The sequence below is a fragment of the Phyllostomus discolor genome, chromosome 3, assembly GCF_004126475.2.
Source record: "Phyllostomus discolor isolate MPI-MPIP mPhyDis1 chromosome 3, mPhyDis1.pri.v3, whole genome shotgun sequence".
In the NCBI taxonomy this organism is placed as follows: Eukaryota; Metazoa; Chordata; class Mammalia; order Chiroptera; family Phyllostomidae; genus Phyllostomus; species Phyllostomus discolor.
The window spans coordinates 179,437,078-179,460,615 of record NC_040905.2 but is presented as its reverse complement, the minus strand read 5'-3'; the positions used below and the strand labels follow the sequence as shown (position 1 = coordinate 179,460,615).

Genomic DNA, 23,538 nt, shown 5'->3' with positions numbered 1-23,538 from the left:
TCAACATCAGACCTCTAAAACAAATCATCCTTTCACAACACCAAACGAAAAGCATTGGCATACCTGAAGCCTAATTTACAAAAGCAGTCAGAATTCTTAAAACATAAACAACATGGAGGTGAAACGGAAACGCACACACACACAAAAGCTTTAAACCCAGCAGTCAACAGACATGGCCATCGGGATAAATAGCATGTAATTCAAATGGAAATGTTGCCTAGCTTCTGCCCCTGCTATGATCAGTGAGGAATTTAACATATTAGCCGTGCCTGATGCTCAGTGAAGTAGACATGTATTTTCCCCCTAAAGCTATAGTAATATTACAAGTACAGTAAACACAACTGTCCATTCATTTGTTCATTCAATTATTTATAACATGTCTCTTGCACACTGACAGTGTCCTGTGCTCTGTTTTAGGAGCTGCCTGCGCTCTGTTTTAGGAGCCGAGTGTACAAAGCACATTTGTCCATTGAACAGCCCATGATTAGGAACTTAGAAAATTGTCAGTAAGTATTTCCATCTGTGATGGAAACCCCATGTAGTCATTTTCAATGACTACATTCAAAGACTATTGCCACTGAATTCTCGGGTAAGACGTGGCTTCCTGATTATGCCCATTCATCATCCAATGGAGACATATGATTATATGTGCTAAACCTAATCTGAACTTTCATCCCCAGCCCTTCTACCCTGCCCTATCCTGGAGTCCATTATTAAAGGTTTCAGATAGTCTTCTTAGAGATTTGTTTTATTTCATTTCTATGGGAAAACTTTCCATATTGGCAAATAAACCCAGGTACACGCCAAAACACACACAACCCTCACTCTGAGGGACACAAAGGACCCACCAAATTCTCTCTTTGGGAATAGTTCCACCCTTTCCTCTGAAGTCTCATTCTAGTTAGTCTCTCCAAGCTGTTCTTGGGCCGTGTCTTCCCAAACCCCAAAGGGCAGCCCAAGCTCTGTAGCTTTGTGCCAATATGTGCATGGGGGTTCAGGGGGCCCAGAAATCTCAATAAACAACATGATGATGGTATCATTCATTATTTGTCATGATGGACTTTGGACTGCAGTTGAATAATTCATGCTCTAGTCTTTTCTAAGCTATCAAGATAATTAAGAGAATCAGCATTTGGTCGGAAAAGAATTTGTTCATTTTGGCTAACCTCACCATTCTCGTTCATCTGCATACATCAAGCCCAGTGAAGACTTGTTATGTGGCATTTGGGGTAAACACATGTTACTCTACTTATTAAAAGACTGGTATGAGGTGCTAGTCATATATATCAATCTGTGTAAGCATATGCACCTGTGATAAAGTAGGTGCTTAAAATATAAGCTCCTTGATGCCCCCGACCCTATGAAGGTCCTGATGCCTGCTCTTCCTGTGGGAGAAAGGCCATTTATCAATGCAGACTCATGTTTTTCAAGACTCCCTAAAGGTTAAAGATCTGCAAGGATTTTGACCCCTTTTAATTAGTCGGTTTGGAAACACGGACCTTTGTATGGAAAACAAAGAATGAGTCAAAGAGGGTGAGCCTGAAAAGTGACTTGTCTGTTCTACATGATGTTCCCACGGCTGGCGTCCAAATCGGTTGCTGGTGGAATGGCTGGCGAGCAGGCATTATTGGCTCTGCGTCCCCTTGGCCTCCGGGCATAGGGTGACTCAGACAGGTGCGGCGAATGCCTCAATCTTCATTCACATCATCGCCTAAAAAAACTCAGCAAATGTGTGCACCTCAGATTTCTCTTAAAATACTCAGCACTCTTTGAATTCTGTCTTTGGAAAGATGGATATCACGTTCCCCTAGGAAATGTGATGGGACAATCTCAGAGTAGAGAGGGCATTCAGGAAGGGCTAGCAATCTATGATATTGAATGCTGTACCTCGGATTTCCTCAAATAAAACAAAAAAGGCAAACTTTTCAGAATTGGTTGGGGTGTGTGGGGGGGGGGGGGGAAGAAGTGGGATTTTTACAGGATTTTAATTAGCCAAATACAAATGTCCAATCATTATGTTGTATACCTAAAATGAAAATATTTTATGTCTACTGTAATTGAAAAATAAATTTAAAAACACAAAGTTAAAAAATAAATAAAAATGAAGGCTGATTATTCACGATTGCTGAGCATTTCTGTTCATACCTTCATTGAGAAAACCTCACAACTGCCCCAGTGGGCTCCGTGCCAACCCGGTCCTGGGTCAGCCGACCGACCACTGGCTCCTTTCTCGTCCAATAATAAGTTCACTGCCCACCATCTGGCATTCTCCAGCTTTTATGTTAGAAGGTTAATACACTCAGCATACCTTGATAAACCCACATGAAAGGTGCAATACGAACACTACTATTCCTCTTGCAGAGTTAGAAAATTGCTAGATATTATTTTTTGAAAAGGTCAGCAGTCACAGACGGCTACAAAGAGCCCAAGACTTCAGGAGGCTGATCTGGGCCTGAACAGAAACTCTCCCATGTGTTGGGGTATAATTTAGGTTTATTTTTCCTCCTAACCTCTCTGAGCCTCAGTTTTCCCAGCTTCAAAACAGAGTAATAATAACCATCTTCCAGTACTAATAAGAATTCATTTGTTTTTAAATATGAAAATAGAACTCATGGGGCCCGGTGCATACAAGGCATTAGATATTGGTTGTGTAAATTCTGAGGACTGCACAGGTGCAAAGGGTGCTCGTGACAGTGAGAAACAGGCTGAGTCAGAATGAGGTACTTAAAAATCTCTGTTACATTTCTCCTTTGGCAAGTGTGATACTAAAACTGCAAGTATGGGAAAATAAAGCAAAACCTAATGAATTTTTATAAAAGAATTTCACTTATAGTTTATTAGTTTATCCAATTTTTTTCTAGATCATTTCTCAAATTTACTGAGACGGTCCTCTGACCCTCCTCACTTTATACCTTTTTTAAAAAAATCTTAGATTAAATTTAAACTATGCCATCTTTGTAGCTGTTACATTGTAAATAGCACAAAAAATTGAGGCAAGTCTTCTGTAACTTGAAAACTATTATCTTCCTCTCTAAAGGAATATCTCATATCATTGACAAATGATTAAAGTTCTGATATATGTTTTTGTTGTATCATTCATGTTGGATTTTGTACTCATTCATCAATGATGTCATGATGTGGGCAACTTCTTTACTGAATCAGATTGTAATCAAGCATCTATCTGAAGTCTGATTTTGTCAAACTATGGTTGGACTGCAGCCATAGGTTGCATATAGATACAAAAGTTCAACAAAAATCAACTTAAAGCATTCTGGGATAATCAGCTGACTATATGAGATTTACAATAAAATGTGTTGCATATGTCAAAATTACTTGTAAGTTGTTAACTTTTTTACCTGCAACAAAAAAATCTTTGTCTCTCTCTCTCTCCCCCTGCAGCCGTGTTTATTTCCTCCCTCTGGAGAGTTACATTCAAAACTGTAGTGGGAAGATGAGAATGCATGTCTCTGCAGATACCTCAACAGGGAGCATAGGGTGGTTAGTGCTGGAGGTGCTGAAGCTGGCTGAGCAAAAGGGAGCCAGGGAAATGTATCTCCAGGTGCAGGTGGGGTGGGGTGAAGGAGCACGATTAGGCCAGGAATGCAGCAAGGGAGCGAAGACCGAAGGCTAACCAGTCCAGTAGCTAATGTATACAAAACAGGACTTGGCAATGACTAGAGGTTTACAAAATCTAGGCCACAAGAAGCCTGTGTCCAGGGCCTGGCTAGGGTCAGGGGAGTGAGGTGCATGCCTTGCACACAAAATTTAAAAGAACACCAAAAATTCAGTAATCAAGATGAATGATATTTTAAGGCAATATTTTCAAAAATAAAAATTAATGCAAACATCTATGCTGAAAAATATTAAAACTGTAAATAACTATAGGCTCTGACCCCGTCAGGAGTCAGGACACCACTTACTTTATCCCAGCCCTCTCAGATCCTGTCTTCATGTAAAATTTTGCTATTTTCTTCGTAGATTGTTTTTACATTAATTTTTATATTTAAAATACGGCATTAAAATATTATTTATCTTGATTTTTGAGATTCTTGGTGCCCCCTCCCCACCCTTAAGTCCTGCACCCTAAGGGAGGGCCTCACCCACCTTACCCTAGTCCTGGCCCTGCCTGGGTGCCAAGGGACCTGTGTAAAAGCCGAGGGGGGCTGCTTGGGAGCCAAATGGTAACAAAAGGGGACAACTTCTAGAGGGTGTTTGTGGTGCTTTTAGACATCCCAACACTGAGTTATAGTCTTAAGTATGTAAGAATAATTAGTAAGTGATGAAAGTAGGCAGCAGAGACCACAGATCTGACACTATTGTCTTTATTGGTATATGCGTTTGTCTCTGAAGGATAAACTACATCACAAATTGCAGTACAACAGATCTTATTTTCACGAACATGTCTGTATAATAAAGAATTCCAAGCTCCAATGATCACATTGATATGTGCGGGCAAGTCCTGGAGTTTCTGAACATAGTAAACGAATGCAAGTCATGTTTTAGGTCCACTCTCTTGCATCAAATATGAGAAGAAAATAAAGTTTAGCAATGTGTAGCAGTCCACAGAGGCCGCTCCCTACCTCCCCCCACCCCCTTAGATCATGGTGCAGCATCAGAGGGCAGAGCCTCCATCAGAGGCCAGAACCACTGAGACCAGTAAGTGCAAGGTGGCAGACAGGCCCAGTAGTAGAAGGCTGGTTGTTCGTTGACTGCAGCAGAAGGCAAGCAGAGAGACCTCTGAGAGAGGATCCCTATAACACCCAGACTGCTCACCTAGCAGTGGAAGGGTCTCTTTGGGGAACATTATCCATACCCACCCACAGAAGTCCCCCTTTTCAAAAGTGGGCAGAGAATGTGGGAACCTCTTGAATTCACCCACAACCCAATAACCCATCTCATAGCTTGGCCCATACACAGAAGCATGGCACTTAATAATGTGGATCCCTTCTAATAGAACAAAAGAGAGCACTGGGATGTTCACATCAGTGACTGTACCCATGTATCAGCTATTAGACCCCAGTCTAGCTAACACGCACTTTAATTAAAACTTGGGACATAATGAACAGGAAATAGCAGAGAGTACACATCGTCCCACAGGAGAAGCAGAATTTAAGAAGTGGGTGATAAGCTTATCCCTTTTGCTACTTGGCCATTGGCTCCCTCTCCAAAGCTCAGGAGTTAAGGAATCAAAGGTGGAGCTCCCTACCACCAATATCTTACTAGAAAATGAAGGCTTTCCTCTTCAAAAACTAATGTTGATAAAGGCCTAGGTAGGGCTTAAGGAAAACTAAAACCTTGCGTGTAACTAGAGGAATTTTACCATCACTTCGAAACAAAGCTTTTAAGAGGGAAGAAATACCCTAAAAGTAACAGCACTTGGGAAAGAAGAAAATGGCCCTCACTAAATAAGAGTCAAGCAGCAATATGGATTCGTAATTGCTTCTGTGGGTATCAGGAAACAGCACTAATGGAACTAGGAACTAGGAAGAAACGAGATCATCAGCATCATGGTTTCTGAACCTTACAAGCGGAAAAAAGGAGGAAGGATGGCAGAATGAGCTGAACAGAGGAAGAGATATTTATGGGTTAGGATAGGGGTATGAGACCCAGTTAGTCCAGCTGATGGGGTACTGTATTAATAGAAGGGAAGAATGTGGGATCTGTCCCTGGATCACCAGTTCATTTCTCTCTGTTCTTTAGCAACAGACTGAAGGCCAACTCACATGCAAAAGTAAACTCTTTTCAGGAGCAAGGGTGGGAATGAGTACTGGGCATGAGAGTATAAATGAATCTGAAGCTCCATCACTTTTTCAGGAAAACAAGCCAGGTGGCTGGTCAGCGGTGCCAACTCTGCTCATTTTACAAGCAGACATATCATGTAGCCTCCTGTAGTAAAGACATCCCTTAACATGGAGACTAGCTCTTTTCATATAATTAGAGAGTGTAGGATTTTATCCTGCCCCTTCTATATCAACCACTTTGTTGGAACATTAGGAATACGGCACTCGGTCTAAATGCCATCATTATCTAATAACGAGCTTGGGTTCCACTTTAATGGACCCAGAAGGTTGATAGCATGGTTAAATAAATGTGCTAAATAATAGCAACAGGATAAAAAGAATGCTGATGTCTACATATATTCATATCTTATATAATAATGATAAGAATAATGTAAAAACTAGGCATTAGATTACTGGTTTCTTTTTAGAATTCTTCTCCCCATCCTTTGTTTCAAAATTATACAAATCTAATCTCTTATAAATCATAGGAATCTACCTGTTCTGAGCTCATTTTTAGAATCTGTTGACTGTGATATTGTTGTACAAAATACCAACACTGGCATACTACTGGAGAGTATTACTGAGAGGTCTCCTTGCCACGAACCCAGTTTAGGCCTAGATGCCTAAGACATCAGAAAAAAATTAGGGGTTATTGGGAAGCTAACTCTATCAAGTTTAGGCAAGTTTCAGTGCCTAAAGGGAGATTCCAAGTTGTCAGAGCTCCTTGCACAGCCCAGGGATCCAAGTGGAAGAAAGACATTTCTGAATAGTGGGAAACATATTAGATGTAACTACCCTGGCCCTTTAAGATACAGGACACTGAACTCCAGGAAAAGAGTTGGCTAGCCAGGGTGAAGAGCTGGGAGACAAAAAGTGGCCAGCTTCTTCATTTAAGCAGTGATCTACATATGGAGTCATTGAGAGTGTCAACCCTAAACCAGGACTCTCAGCTTGCCTTGGCATAAGAGGGAGCCCCTTACTTCCTGAGTCTTCCCACCTCACAACACACCTCATCTTCTCTATGATGTTCACCATGTGTGAACAGGGCTCCTATGGATTTAGGATCACTCTAGACCAGACCTGACATGGCCAGTCCAGCCCCCCAGCTCTGTCTTAACCCACGGACCATGAAGCGAGCATGAAATCTAAAACTGGCAGGAACATACCCACTATGAATTTTCCAGCACAATCCACCCAAGATGAACGATTGCTGTAGAAATATAAACAAAGCCCAGTCCAAATAAAGGCTGAGGCACAGATGGGTAGGCTTTATATCACAGGAGATTGAAAGGACATTTGCAAGACTAGAAAGCTGTATAAACAAATGATATTGTCAGCAGTTATGTCTGTTAGAATTACAGGAGAGTTTTTATTTCATCTTTGTTTTTTATGTTTTCCAAATTTCCTACTATAACCTATATTATTTATTTTTATTTTAAAGTGTCTTATTTGGGGGCAATTAAGGCTTAATTTTGTCTCATTGGCAGAAACTGTAAGGTCTCTACCAACTCGGGCGACCAGGCAGCCATTGTGGTTTGCCTGAGAATGTCCTGGTTTTAAAATTGAAAGTTTTATATCCTAGGAACCTCCTCAGTCCAGGTGGTCACTGAACTACTGACATTCCTATAGGCCACAAATACTGCTTTTTCATTCAGAAACATGAAGCATTTTCTCAGAGGAAGGGATCAGGCCAGACAGTGGGCAGCATGGACAGCACCACTGTGGGCTCCCCTCAGAAGGCAGCTCTTGCTCCCGCTGAGGGGAGTAATGCCCGGGGAGCTCTTGTTCCCCGCTGAGGAACCAGATCGCCTTTGTGCATGGCTATCAAGTGGAACTAACTAGTTCTTTCTCCATGTTTTTCTTGTCCATGGTATGGAACAAATTTGCCTTACCTGCCTTTCAAGGGAAGAAACAACTACCAAGAAGAACACTAAAATAGAAAAACAAACAAAAAAAGTACGACTGCCGTATCAATGAGGATAAAGGGCAGCAAGACTGAGTTTTGCTAAGGAGAGATGGCATGATGAGTAATCTGAGAAGAAGCCAACCATGGTGGGTTACCCTCCCAGGCTGGCAGATTCAGTAAAGAGAGAGAAAACATGCACTTTCCAAGGAGAAAATGTGCATCTGTTACAACAGCCACCATCAAGGACTGAGTATCACATCCAAGAGAAACTCCCATTGTGCCATCTCAACTTAACCACAGGGAACACTCAATTGTTCAAGGCATCTGGGTAGCAGGAACTTCTTCCCAACAGAGGCTCCTCTGTGTTTGCATTTGCTGAGCTGGCCCTGGTCCACAATCTGCTGGTACATGCAAGAGTGACCAACTGGAAACCAAAATGGGGGTGTGACTTGATTGGATTTACCCTTCTGGTACCCACTCTCCAGTTGAGCTGAGCCTTAAGAAACACCCAGAACAAACACATTAGGATCCTGCATTTGCTGGCATGCTTCCAGCACAGCACTGATGATTTGGTGGAAATGGACTGAAATGTTTGATGTGAGAGGGCTACTACGTAATTCCATCTTGGCTGGCCAATGATGTGAAAGTAAAACAGCTTTCCAAATATCACTATGAGGGTCTCTTTGACCTAAATCTGTAATTGTTTTTCCTTTTCAGCTCTTACCTGTGGGATAGAAATGTTTTCTCTATGGATCTAGGTATCCTCTAATTGGGTGGTATTTCTTTTTTGAAAACAAATAATAACACCCAGTGGTCAAATGCTAATAAAGTGGTATCTCTTCTTTTAGTTCTTGCAAATTTGACTGAAACTGGTTTGCTAACAAATCTTCACCTCAGTGGAGTTTATAACATGACTTACATTGTAAGTATAATTATACAGCATGTATTCATTTCCTTTCTTCTAGGGAACTCAAGTTGCTTTTTAAAGCATTATTTGATAGCTTCTTACCATCTCCTCTGGAGGTGAAAAGAGAATATAATATCAAGCTGTTATAGCTAGCGATGGGGGACTATGGCACCAAGAGGGGGAGAGAATTGAACTGGGACCTACAGATTTCGAGCAGTGTACCGTGAAGACCCCCAAGGGATGAATTGTCAAGCCAGTGTGCCATAAACAAAGCAATTTCTAAGGATCCTAAAATAACTGCATTCTCTCTGTCCTAACACTCATGCTGGGAAGAATGGACTTAGCTTATTTTCAAAGTGCAGGCCATGGCCTTCAAAGGGATATAAACAATTCCCAACACAGCTATTATTTGGGCAATTAAATGCTTAGAAAAAAATATATTTTTGAAAGATGAAATTAAGAGGCAAAGGACAGAGATAAGTGCTAAAGCAATGGTTTGTACGTGTTTGTAAATCCTACCCCGACCATCAAAACAGACCATAGGCACAGAGTGCACTCGAGTTTGGAGATAACCTCACGTAACTCTCTGTGTGCTCACCCTTTCATCTAATGAGCTCCTACGGCCCTTGACATAATTCAGAATTTTTGCTCATGCATACTCAAAGTAACATTGCAAATGTGTTCAAAACCTCTGCAATTCTGTGAAAAGTATCATCTCCTTTCCCTCCCCTTGCTGGTAACACAATGTTGGTGTAGGTATGACAGTTAAGGGGAACAGGAGTGCCCTGTGTGATCTTTTCTACTACTTTTAAAGCACTCCCTCCCTTTATTACATTTTATTTCCTTATTATTAGCTGGCCTATGAATCTGTGCTTATGTACATAATTGGATAATAAGCATGTAACCAATAGAAAAACACATGTGTACACATGTACCACATACACATACACCACATGAACTATAATCACTGGAGAAGTATGGCACATTCTGCAGGAAATCAGTAAAGATCCACTTCATTGGAAATGGAATAGAATGGGGGGAAAGTCACAATTCTTTATATGCATCTGCCCCAGGGAGTTACTCAGCCTAGATAGCCATGGACGGCATGCTCCGTGAGAACACACACAGTACATATTTAGAGACAATTCTCATTTAATGTAGGCCCTGGGCCTAAGACCCTAGCTAATTTACAAGGTTTTTCCAGGAAAGACACAGTTTTAGGAATGACAGTAGGTCTATGGCATTTGCTTTTCCTGCAGGGGAAGCTATAACACATTCCCATCCTTCAAGAGAACCCAAGATTGATGACTTGGGGGTTTTGCTGGTTACTGTTTTTTATTTCCTCCTTTTTTTAAAATTTTTTTCAGCTCCCTTTGTACCCTGCCTGGCAAAAATGTTCTCAGCAGTCAAGGAGAGAATAGCAGCACAGCTGCCCTTGAGCCGAGTTTGTAAATCCTATTGGGAAACTACCCCGCACTGTCAGATGGTGTGGTTTTCAGACACGTCTATACAGACTAGTTGAATTAAAGACCAACTCCAGACTTGATGTTGCTGAGCTCCTCAGCTCCATCTTGCCATCCTGATTGATCGAGGAGATGGGTCTATAGTTAAAGTGGCATAGCACTTTGAGGGTTTAGTCATTAGAGCACACTGCTTTCTCTTTGGAAGGTAACTTCTTGCTTGGCTAGGTTATGGAAGCTAAGGAGTGACGTCAAGATGTTGTCTGGCCAGAATTTGCAGATAACCATAGAACTCTTCTCCTCCATCAGGTATGGATTTAGCCTCCTTTAGTTCCTGCAGTGACACAGGAGCCTCCAAATACCAAATTATTATCAGGCGGTCTTGGGGGAACCTCTGGGCCCTGCAATAAAGTAGACAGACTTGCTATTGGAAAGCGCTCGGGAGCAATTCAGCCCTGTTCAGATTGCTCTAAAATCCTGCAAACCATCTCTAGACTTGGTAAATAAAAACCTGACATAGCTCCTGATAGTAAAAAATGAATTCTGGGGATATAATGTATTAATATCCTTCACTTAAATGATCTTACATATCATTTAAAGAAGTCTGTTTTTGCTTGTGTTTTTTTATTTGTTTTTTTGTTTTGAAAGCAGAGTTACGTAAGTTTGGAGGCTGAATAATTTTTGAAAAGCCACTTCTGAGCATTGTCTATGAAATAAAGTAATCTGACTCAGTCTGGCGTCATTTATTGTTCCCACCCAGTGTTTTAAATCTTGGGAATTTCACATAAAATATTTTAATAAATGCCTGTTCTTACTAGAAAAATTAGAGTATCTAGTTATACCTGGTCCTGTTTCAGTACAGCCATCAAAATGCCATATCATATTTCTGATCTGGCCTGCTTCGCATATTGACCTGCACAATCTTGTAAGTAATTGGAATTTAGGACCCTTCCTCTAAGCTATCCTATTACAGTGCATTGTAATTATAGGATGACATCTTTAACCATTGGCCTCTCCTACAAGACCCCCTGAAGGCAAGGAATATACAGCATCATTATCACCAAATCTGCAGTTCCTAGCACTGTAGAAGTATTGTGGGTAGTCAATAAATATTTAATGAATGGAACTTTGCTACATTAGATTCTTACAATTCAGTAAAATAAAACTAAGACCACTCTTTCTTAATAAGATCGCACAGCTATTTGAAAGCCAACATCTGTGGGCAGCCAGGAAGATTGAGAAAAGGGAAGTAAATGTGCTGGCCTGTGGCCTAAGCCTCTGATAGGTCCAGAGGTAGGTGGTGTACTGTTCAAGTGACATTTTGCTTTAAGCATGTGGGGAAAATTCTAAACTTTTTCTGAGATGGTCTTAAATTTGTTTTCCAGATGAAACCTATCCAAGCTCTTGAAGATTCCTTCTCTAAAGGTTCTTTAAAGATTAGTTGTAAAAAATATTCAATGAGAATCACTTAATTAAGAGATAATCTCCCAAAGTTGTATAGGCCTATAGCAATAGATCTCTCTGAATGTAAGGTCTATGCATTTTAAAATATTTTAATTTCTTAGTGACTACAATCAGGATGTTCAAAGATTATATTTTTTGTTAAAAAATTATTCCTGCTAAAATTTTTATTTAAATCTGTTTAAATTGGCTAATATATTATTGAAAACATGTCTAACAAATAAACTATTAGGCAGGGAAGTTTAATAAGAATAAAGCCAATGAAAAAGGCTGTGGTCATCTTTACATGTTATAAGTCTGTTAGTAGTTAATATTTCAGTAATATATATCCACATCTGGTCAACATCTGGCCAACATCAAAAGTACCTCATGTCTCATGCTATGAAGGAATAATTCAGCAGATATAGTTTCTGCTCTCCAGGAGCTTACAGTCTAACATAAACAAGACTATAGAAACACATACACGAGAGTGGGCATACTCTTAACCAAAGGCAACAGATACATTGAAAATAAAGGGAAAAAATTAGGAGGTAAAGAATAACATTTAAGAAAGGTTAAAGGTAAGGAGAAAAGTAAATTGCTTCTTCATTCTCATTTCTTTAAAAAAGCATTCATGGAAGATGTATGATTGTAAATGTTCTTCAAATCATAAAAGAGTATATGACTTGAAGCCTAGCAGACAAAAAAATTTCTTCTGCTATAGGATACAGAATGATGGAAAATACTGAGCTGAGTAAGGATGTCTGGTAAAGGGCCCTGGACAACTGTCCAAGGAAGAAACCATCAAATGGAGAACCAATGGTCTGAATCCCTCTGGTAGAGGACAGAAGCTGAGGGAGGCTACAGGTCTCCTCAGCTCTCTTGCAATTCCTTCTAAGTGCAGGTGGTACAGGGTGGCTAAGCCACAAAACCAAGACTCCTCCAAAACAATCAAAATGTCTAATTTGAAACCTTTACAAAAATCCCTGTGTACTCTAGGTTAAAGAAATGACATGTGGAAAGTTTCTTGTGGGAGTCCTAAGGGAAGAAAGCACTTCTAGATGGAACAACAGACTTAGCATCTACATAGTCCACTTTCTTTTATAGGATTTCATTCATTTGTTTGCTTACTTGCTTTCTTGCACGTGTATTTATTTTCTTTTATTGGACTTGTTGAGATGATGCTATCTGCTTGATTATTCAGCTTTGTGTTTCTTCTATCGACAAAGGAGAGCAAACTCTTGAGGACAGGTTGATTTTAGTCAAACTCAATTATAATACAGCCTCAGGCTTACTGAAGTACATTATACAGCCTGATACTGGTGGTGACAGGAGTGTCAAAGTACTCTGTTCCCAGGGAGAACAATCAAAATGATGCAGATTCTCCCATCATAATAGCCTGCTTTGCCTTATTCAATATTTGACTGTTCTGCATGCAGGATATTTCAAAGACCTTTGGAGGATGCTTATCTCTACAAAGAATACACATCTTTAAGAAATGCCTCCACATATCTTGTCACCATAATGACAAGGTTAGAATTAAAAATACCTTGATTTCAATGAGAACATTTTATTTCAAGAAGCTCAATAGTCTTCACATCTGCTATTCTATTTACCTTGTCATATTACATATTCAACTGAAATCTATGGTGGGGTCCAGTCTTACATACTACAAACTTATAATTCTGTTCTTCCTAACAACTAAACTCAAATCCACTATGGTAATATCTTGAGGTACATTTGAATAAATAGTAGGAAATAACATGTGTTTCCTAGTATGTGAACTAATTTGATACTCATTACTAAGCCTCCTTATCCCATGAAGAGCTTCATTGAAAAGTAAGTCCCCACATGTTAACCTTGTAATAGTTCTACCTTACTTCTGAAGCAGTGCAGGACACCCACATTTACGATGGGGTGAAAATATGCAAATAAACATAAGATACTCATTATTCAGTGCCAGAGAACCCTGGGATGTCAGCTACCTAATGTTCTACCTTCATAGCTTCTTGCTCATGTGTGGGGGAAATCCTGGAGTTCCAATGGTATAAGGCCTATTTGTCTATTGTGATTTTATTTTTTGTTGTACTTAAGGTTGTGCTCCATTTTTATATATTGGAGAAATGGCTCAAAAAAATAGAATAAGAGTCTCTGAAAAAAAATTCAAGCTTTTAGTAGAGGCTAGTGGGTTAATTTGGTTCTGAAAAATATGTCAGCATACTTAAAACATGTTCTTTGCTATCACGGAATCACGTTTCATGCTGAGAACTAGGACTAAACAAAGAACACAAAACTACCAGAATTGATACCACCTGTGTACAACATAGCACTTTCTGACTACCTGCAGTGTACATTTTAATGATTTTCAATAAACCAAATTTAAATCCCACCAGCTGCCTGTCTTTCAGTAACTGATATATGTGCATTCTAATGATATTTCTGGTTTCTTTCTCTATCTTTTTCAAGATAAGCAGGCCTTGATTCCAACTTCATGTTGACAAATGGTTTTTGGAAAATGGATCACAAGAGAAGCCAGTAACTGCCCAAAGTTTGAAGCCAAGCAGGAGACACACCCTGAGAATTCCATAAGCAACAAAGTAAAGAATCTATTCCATGGTCCCAAAGCCCCAAGAATCCTGACATTTCCCTGCCCTCCTCCCCTGAGTCAACCTTGTCAAGGACTCTGACAAGCATGCTTGTAGATACACAGCTATGCAGCAAATGGGCCAAAAAATATAAACGGCTGTACTTACATGTGTCTGGCTTGAGCTGACTGTTGGTGATGCCAAAGTACTGGGGATTTTCAATGACAGGGATCTTGGTCATTCCAATGATGACGGCATCAGGGCCGCCTTCTGAAGACGATGGGGTATTACTCCCATTGGAGATGTGGTGAAGTGGGCTGGCAGAGTCGTCATCATTGCTGATAACTGAAGCTGGGCCTACAGTTGGGAAAAATACACACTGCTCTGTAATGTCTTACTGTCTTTGTAACTCACATACATAACATTCACCCACTTAAAATGTACAATTCACAGGGCTTTAGTATATTCACAGAGTCATGCAATCATCAATATAATCTTATTTTAGGACATTTTCATCATTTCAAATAGCTATCATTCTCCATTCTTCCCACTCCGAGCCCTAAGCAACCATATATTTACTTTCTATCTCTATGAATTTACCTATTCTGAAAATGTCATATAAATGGAATCATAATACATGATCATTTGGGACTGACTTTTTTTCACTTAGTATAATATTTTTAGGTTCATTCGTGTTGTAGCATGTGTCATTATTTTATTCCTTTTTATTGCCAAATAATATTTCATTTTACAGATATATCACATTTTGTTCATCCGTTCACCAACTGATGAACATTTGGGTTGTTTCAACTTTTGGACTATAATGAATAATGCTGCTATGAGGATTTGTGTACAAGATTTTGTGTAGACATACATTTTTTTTTATTTTAGGGGGTGGACTTGTTCGGTCATATGGTAGCTCTCTGTTTAACTTTTTAAAGAACTGCCAAACTGTTTCCCAAAGTGGCAGCACCATTTTATATTCCTATCAGCAATGCACCAGCGTTCCAATTTCTGTACTTCCTTCTTCTGTAATTTAATATGCAGGCTTCCTCTCTGTTCTCTGAGCATCTTTAAAACACTTGCTCATTGGACCTCTCAGCATCAGCCTAAGATCCTGATGTACTAGAAGCTCAAAGAGCTGAGTTTCTTTCTCTATTCTTTGGACAAGACACTTACTTTCTTTTTACCTCTGCATTCACTTACATTTCTAAAATGACACTTACTTGTTATTTTATAAGACTACTGATAGGAGAATGTGTTGTAAATTTAAGTGTGCTTCATGAGTATGAATTGCTATGGTATTACTAAATGAACTTACAACTGGTGGCCTGTAATTACACTGGACAGTGCAATTACTCTGTTCCTCTCTCTGTGTACTCTGTCCATAGCTGCACCACTTTTGCCTATAGCATAATGGCTCAATCCCATGGCAATTTACCTGCTTTGCCTTTAGCCATAATGTTATTTATTTACAGTCATTCTATGGATGCCATTATACTAAAGCAATAACCATAGACTTTTCCATATAACACTTTAACTTTCTAGTCCAGTCTCAAGAATGCATATGCCCATAAATGTGGCCTAGTGTCTTTTGTCTAAACCATTTATCCATTAACCACTAAACTCATACTGTTTCAACCAAAAGTAGATTCACAAAGAAAAATGTCTGTATGAAAGCTTCAAAACAATTAAGATCTTGGTGGCTCATGGTGATCACTCATACACAAAAAGTAGACAAACATCCCTAGACACATATTAATGACATGTGTTTTTGCAGTGTACTGAATGGGTACAGGGTCCCATGAAAAGCAACCACTCACTGGCTAGGACTGTCAGCATAAGCCAAGAGGGAGATAGGAAGGAAAGAATAATGAGGAAAGACAAAGAGAAGGCCATGACAGGCAGAATCGAATAGACAGCCAAGGCAAATGTGTAGTAGGGAAAGGAAAGTCTGAATCACTATTTCCTGAGCAGGAGAATGTGTATTCATCCGAGCCCCAGGATACATGTTTCAGCACCTCCATCCATTCTTTATCTCTTCCCCCAGACCTAACTATTTCAACCAGATGCACCACAATTCTAAAAACAAAAGCTTTCGTGTCATACATTTTTAAACCCCCTCTGAAATATCATAGTAATCCATCTCCCAATTCAAGAGCTGTTTTCTCCCTCATATGTGGATTATCACAGTATGTAGTGATAACAATTGGACATTCTCCAGCTAGCTGAATCTTAAACAAACTATGCAGGAGGCAGCCAACTGCTATTATAGGTAATTTTTTAAAGCATTCTCTCAAGGGGATGTACATTTAAGATGCCTTTAATGATACACCCTGGCTTAATTCTGCAAACAAGTCCTCACACAGCCAATTTAGAAGTCACAGAACACTCAAAGCAAAGACAATCTCCCCAGTTGTGCTCGTGTTGTGCCGAGATCACTGGCATTAGCAAAGAGAAGAAATTCTGCCAAGAATAAAGACAAGTTCTTTCTAATATCCTTAACCATCCCTGTTTTATGATTTGCTTTCTGGCAGGCCTGGATCACCCAGAGCTTAAACCCAGAGATGGAAAATAGAAATGCGCTGTGCTAGGGTTTCTGCCTCTTGTCAATAAAACCTCCCCCTGCCGGCTCCCTCACTCTGTTCTTGGTGCAGCTGCCCCTCTGTTGGGGTTACCCAGGTAGGCTACTGCCTGAACTTGCTAAGCAGTCAAGGCCACACATTTCTCAACAGATTCCAGGCTACACATTTACCCTCAGAAATACAGGAACTGTCATGTTCAAATACCCCACATGCTGTCAGGAGGCCAGCGATACTTGCTCCTGGAGCCCCTGCAATGATTAGAAACATATTGATCCCAGTTGCTTTCATCTGATTCTTCCAGCCCAAGTTAGAATAAGACTATGAACATTCCCATAGCATTTCATCATTTCAGAGAAGGTTGATACCTAGAAGACAATGTTGAGATTCTTCCAGGAATCTGGGCTCGGAATCACATGCCACAGACACAGCAGGGCTCTAACTTAAAGAGTTCAATAGAGAGGCTTGCTCTTTGCTTCTCTGCCTCCACCAGAAGACACCCTTTCCTTCCCTTGGCCTCTCTGATTAAAACCCCAGACTCTGAGGTAACAGATCTAAAGAAAATGGGCTCTCTTTTAGGGGTGGGGGCAGGGAGTGGATTTTTAAGCATAGGAGTGATATAAAGGACCAGAGGTAATTTTTCAAAAGCCTTTTCACTTTGCCAGAAGGTTGCTGTTGACAAATCTGACCAACATACAAACCTCAACCATTTATCAATTGGAATATTAATTCCAGTGCTGTTTTCTTCATTATTGATGCTCCAGATCCTGGAAGATTGATGTGGCTGGCAAGGTTGCAGGGATTCAGCCCATTTTTCTAGGAACATTTTGATCTAATGGAGCTCAGCAAAGTTGGGCAGGGGAAGAAAAGCTCTCAGCGGGGACAATGAATGTCTACATAATTTGACAGCAGCCTGTCTGTGCATGTCACACGATGTGTCATTTTGTGTCTGTGCACGTGCTTGAGGAGACATGATGAAAAGACCGACAGAAGAGTCAGGGGCACATCACAGTGTTATAAGAATTTCATATGAGGACTTGAGAAAATGTCTTATAAAATGAACAAGAAGTTTTAAATTGCTGGGTATGTGCAATTTGCTGAGTTTGGAGTAGAGAGTTCTAATTACTGAGCTGACAAATATGAGTTATGCTGGAAACATTTTTAGCTTATTTTTTAATATGCCTCAAGTTCAAAGAGGTACTTTTCTTTTCTCAGAGCTGCTGGGTAATGTGCCCTGCATCTCTGACTTTACAGACCCTATTTTCCTGTGATAAAAATCAATGGAGGTCATCTGGTAAGGAATGTCATCTCTCAGGTGATGACATTCAAGGTGAATGTCTTCACCTTGCCTCCCAGGTGATGGGAGAGATAATTGTTCTCAAGGAGCTGTGTTAAGCATGTCATTTATTTTCTATATTCTCATGCTTTAACATCTTGGGCCTTGGTGACACTGGAGAGAATGCCGTATCAAGGGTTACCCAGTTCTTACAGATAGTGAAGAATTCACCCCTGAGTGTACCTTTCATATACAAACTAACTAATCCATAATCAACACTCCAACCACATTCCTTATCAAACCATCATCCCCCAGGCACATTATCCATGTGCCCGGTTACCCCAGAGCCAGGTACCAGACAACCAGGGAGAGCTCCTACACCCCATGCCCACTGAAGTCCCTCAAGCCATCCAATCCTAAACCTGTTAACCCTGCCTGCCCAGTCCTTTCTGAGGAAACCACAATAAAGGCTCTAATCCACATTTTCCCCTCATTTCCTCCACCTCCTGGTTGACCCAGGTGCTTCCCTCTGGCGCCCCCCTGAGATGTGACGTGCCCTCTTCTCTTGGGAACTGTCAATAATGAATTATCTCTTCATCAATGGCAGTCTCTCCTGACCTTTTGGCCACACTATACCTGCAGAATAACAAAACCAACATTTTAAAGCAGCAGCACCTCTGATGAATTGTAGCTGAAAGAACAATGCTGAAGGATTCTTTTTGCTGTAGCCTCAAAGGGTGAAATCCTGTGATTGAAGCTTCCCAGGCACCAGCACCTCTCTGCAGGGCAAACTGGCCTGAACAATGTTTTAGTGGTTGCAGCGATTTGCTATTTAGTGGAGGGAAGACCCCATCCCACAGCATTGTTGTGGGAAAGTTTATCACCCAACTCCTCCTGCCTCCATGACACACACACACAGCACAAGCCATAAAACATGGCACTTTCAGGAATGCCCAGCAGGCCACTCCCTAGTATCTCAAAATGACTATGATCAGCTGTATCTGAAATCTGCCCTGCAGAGTCTCTGGCAAATCCTGAGGTGGCTGAGCTTAAGGTTCTGACTTTACCACATGCCCATTTTTCCTTTGCTGGTTAAAAGCTTTTCCCTTGGAATTCATGGGGCTAGTTAAGGGTCAAACTGATTGATGTCAAGCTCAAAAAGGGAAATGAAACAGGGTTCCTCATATGGATGGGTGAGCACATATGGGGTGGGTGGCTCAGAACTGAAAGGCTCCATGACACTGATATACCTGTTTTTGCAATTTTACCTATGGTCAACCTTGCAACCAAAACAGATACTAACCAACAGATACCCACAATGGCTAGATCAAATGCATGTGTGAAACAGAAGAAAGTCTGTTTTTTCATGCCTTCTAAACAATTCCTGTTTATTGTCCCTATACCCACAGAAAATACTGAACAAATTGGAGGTCCTGGGAGATTACACCTGATTTCAGTCCTAGAGATGAGATATATTATCTGCACTCATTGGTAGCTATAAGCTCTGCTTTTCAATTGTCAGCACAATGGCAAGGAATAGAATGCAATCAAGCACAAATCACAGTGTCCAGTTCTTAGTCTTGTTTTGAAAGAGAAATAGTCATAAACAAACAACTGATTTACCAATTCAGAAATGTATTGCATTGTGGTCAATGAGAGGAAGCTAAGAACCAAGTTTTTCCAGAATAGAACATTCAGCCAATTTTGCTGTGCATTGACCTGTAGTACAGTTGTATTTTATTTCTTTAACCTTCTTAAAAATGCACCAGTAACCTAGAACTAGTTGACAGTTGACATGTCCCCATAGGGTAAAAACAAGTCAGCTTCTAAAATACAGAACCATAACTTAACTCAATTAGCAATGATAATGGCTTTTCCTGGAAGAATTCTAGGCCTCTTTTTCACCAAATCAGAAACCAGGAACACAAAAAATTATTCAAGGGATGAGTATGAAGAGGGCTAAGCAGTTTCATCTGAATTAACACAAGCACATTACTTATCCAAAGAAGGAGTAACTACTTACCAACACCTTGTCTTGATTTTACTTTCCCAAATCCAAACCATGAGAAATCTGAAAACCACAACAAAACATAAAATAAACTTCGAAAGAGAAGCAGAAACAAGAGGAATTCAGCACTGTCCTTAGTAAAATAACTCCAACTCCCTCGAAAAGCTCCATCCAGGACTGACACTTCCTCTCAAAACAGCCAACCCTTGGATTTTTGTGTAAAGATTTATTTCTCATCCTGAGAACATGAAAGTTCAAGTCAGATAAGGGACAGCAGCCCCTCTTCAAGAAAAATGACCAAAACCCAGGGTTAAAAACTCTAAGCAGTTTTCTTCCTTCCTCAGTTTCTCTCTTTCCCCAAAGCATGGAGTCTAACAGAAAAGTTGCAGGGAGAAAATACACAACGCATCTGACAAATGCACTAAGGTTCTGAACCTCAGCCATGTAGGAACATGAGAAGAGAAAGCAGATCTTTTCTGGAGCTGAGACAGGCAGTAAAAGAGGACCGTGAAATTCTGTGGGAGAACTGACACTTGGGCTGGATGGGGATTCAAGACGAAAAAAAAGGAATCAGTGCTACATGGGTTCCACGACTAGTCTTGCTGTGTGATGGGGGGCAACTCGCAGGGAAGCTGTGCCTCTTACAACACAAGGCTCCACTGGCACGTGTAAGGAAAGGCCTGCCAAATGTTCCGAGGCTCTCCAGTGAATAAAGCCACGATGAAACGTCTATTGTTTCCTGGGCTCAACTACTTCCTTCCAGATAGTTTCCACTGGGCGCAAAGTAAATTCTGCACAGTGGGGAAACCCCTGGATACAAGGCCAATAAAGGAATGGAACTCAAGTAAGGAACTGTGTTTCTGAGCTTTTTTAGATCTGTAGTGATTTTTACAGAAATTAGTACAAAAAGCTGTGTAGAAGAAGAGCCAATTTAAATGAAAGAATGTATAGAAAGCCATTTGCACACTCAAAAATGTCTTACAAAATTGTTGTCATGATTACTATTTTTTTCAAGTATATTTAGCCTTTCCTTCCCTGGTATTCTAGAACTTCCATTCTCTAAACCCTAAGCTGATTTTTACTTCTGATTGATATTCCTGTGAATGCTTTCTTCCAGGTTTTAGAAGACAGGCGGGAGACAGGATGAAGGTCTGGCCTCTATCCAATGCCAAATAAAGATTCCTTTGCACAGAAGACAGTGAATCTCATTCACAGGGTCCTGGGTCTAGCAAGGCAGGGCTGTTCCTGTGGATTTCTTAACTATGACCAATTCCTTCCAAAACAGAGTGTATTTTCCTACTGATCACTTTTTGTTTTCTGTATTTGTTTGATTTATATAGTTTGATTAAACTGTATATTGAATTCTTAAGACTGCTTTTTTCCACCTGGACATTTTTTCAAAACAATATTTCTCTCTTACAGAAAGCCCACTGAAGGACATAGCCATCCCTCACTGGTGTACACAGGTCAGATTATTTTCAATCATTAACTATAACAAACACAACCGCAAGAAACATCTTTACACATCTTAAGTGTTCCCATCCTCATTTTCAAAAATCATCCCCTCAGGATAAATCTTAGAGATAGAATCATTGGATCAAAAGGATGAATATTGTTAAGGCTCTCAACACATGTCATCAAATTGCCTTCCCACTGTACCCGGTTTACTGTCTCCAACAGTGTATGAGAGGGTAGGAGTGTATTTCCAATGGGAAAGATATGGGTGAATCATTTCCTACATCCATCCTTCTTCCATTGGTATGTCTTTATCTAACTGAGCAGAGACCTGGAAAATACCCACCCATGATGTGTGCCACAGGAAACCACTCACACCTCATGTACCTGAGCTGGTGTTTGGCATGGCTACAGCAAGGAGGACTGCAGATTACAGAAAGAATCAGAAAAAGGCAGATAATACTTGTGCAGTCATTATAATTCACCTAGTGCCTCCCCCGACCCCCGTCACTTCTCCCTTGGTCCTCAGCCAAACCCTGTAATATATTATCCTCTGTTCATTGACAAAGAATTGAGACTCAGAGAGGCTGATAGACTTAACAAAGGTCACAGCTCACAGTGACTCAGCTTTATGATGTCAAAGGTAGGGATTATTTTTTTATTCTCTAAGAGTTGCTCTTCCAAAAAGAGCCAATATTAGCATTATAATCAAGATTCAGTATTATATATAAAAAAGCTCTGTAAGTAGTCATTTATTCAACAGGTATAGCAGAGAGTTCAAAGAGAAGTGAGCTGTGTGGCCTGCATTCCAAGAGTTTACAATCAAAGATCAGCTACCCTGGAAGTATGTCCAGGGTGTATGAGACTCAATGGAGAAGCATCTTTCCAATTCTAAGGGGTGGGGGCTGGGAGTCAAGGAAGAGTTCTCTGGCTCCTGGACAACAGGTTAGAATTAGCTAAGAATGGGAAAAACAGGGGGTCATTCTTAGTGTAGTAATCCAGTCATGGCTAGCATGGGCAGTCCTGCCTCTGTCAAGGGGCTGATGTGGTGGAAAGTGGAGGGAACTGAGAAACAAAATGAGGGCTAGGCCAAGAGTTTACATTTTATAGATAACTCCTCTTCACCACCCCCAAAGAAATCTCAGGCTAGGCAGTAACAAGATCAAGATTAGTTTTAGAAAAATCATTTGGGCTGCAGAGTACAAACAGGATTATAAGAGGGCAAAGAGACTAGTTAAGGAGGCTTCTTAGAGAAAGCAAGGCATGAGAAAACTGTGGCCTGAATCAGGTTCTGGGGAGAGGAGGACAGGGAAGGGAAGGAGATATGGCTGTCAGGCATATTTAGGGCGATCAACAGGACATGGTGACTGATTGCCGAATGAGGGGAGCATGGGAAGCAAACAACAACGGTTAGGGGTTTGGACAATGAGATGTATGTTGATGTTGCCCACAGTGTCTCCAAGGAACTTAGAAGGGAAACAAGGTTAGGAGTTTAAACTGACAGCACTGGAGTGAGGCACAAATCCCAAATTAAGACATCTATGTGAGGACAGGTGTTTGGATGACAATACACATGTCTAATGCCCAGAGTGGACTTGCCCAAGTTCAAGAACTCATAGTTTTACGGGAAAGCAGAAGCTAGATGCTGTACCTACGACACATATCCTGTTTGGGTACATAAGACAGCCCGTTTTGCAGGAAAATAATGAAAGGGCATCCAACTGAGGCTAACTTAAGACAAACTTATGCCTAAATTGTTAAAAAAATTTCTTCTAAGTTCTCTTTAACAGTAACACAATTATTATGTAAGACAGAATACAATCTTCTTGACCATACCTCAGAGTACTTGGAAAATTTAGCTAACCAGATTAGCAAGGTCACATTGGTCCATTTGCCCCACCCTCTCCCCCTCCCCTAGAAGCTGTCCCTTGTCTGGCAGCTCTTTCATGATGGATTTAAGCAGGAGTCTTAAAACTTTAACACTAAATTTCACTAGCAAACTTTTCCCACAAGGCCAAAAAGAAACAATTTCTCAATTTCCTGTGATGTTTCACCCATTGGGAGTCAAGTCCTGCCAAACATGCTTTTATATTCTGTTTAATAAGAGACACTTTATTCACTGCAAAATAAAGGGCTCCT

The 23,538-nt window shown here is 40.5% G+C and overlaps 1 protein-coding gene across 3 annotated transcripts in view; it reads right to left on the bottom strand.

Annotated features, from left to right (window-relative positions):
- Window positions 1-23,538, bottom strand: part of NTRK2 (neurotrophic receptor tyrosine kinase 2) — a 331,044-nt gene that overhangs the window by 134,858 nt on the left and 172,648 nt on the right. For 2 of the 3 annotated variants that reach the window (XM_028506288.2, XM_036021790.1), the window contains 2 exons: window positions 19,960-20,007; window positions 14,247-14,435 (listed from right to left, as the gene is read on the bottom strand). In XM_028506288.2, the coding sequence (XP_028362089.1) occupies window positions 14,247-14,435; window positions 19,960-20,007 (237 nt within the window). The remainder of the gene's footprint in view (window positions 1-14,246; window positions 14,436-19,959; window positions 20,008-23,538) is intronic. The other variant, XM_028506291.2, reaches the window with a different exon arrangement.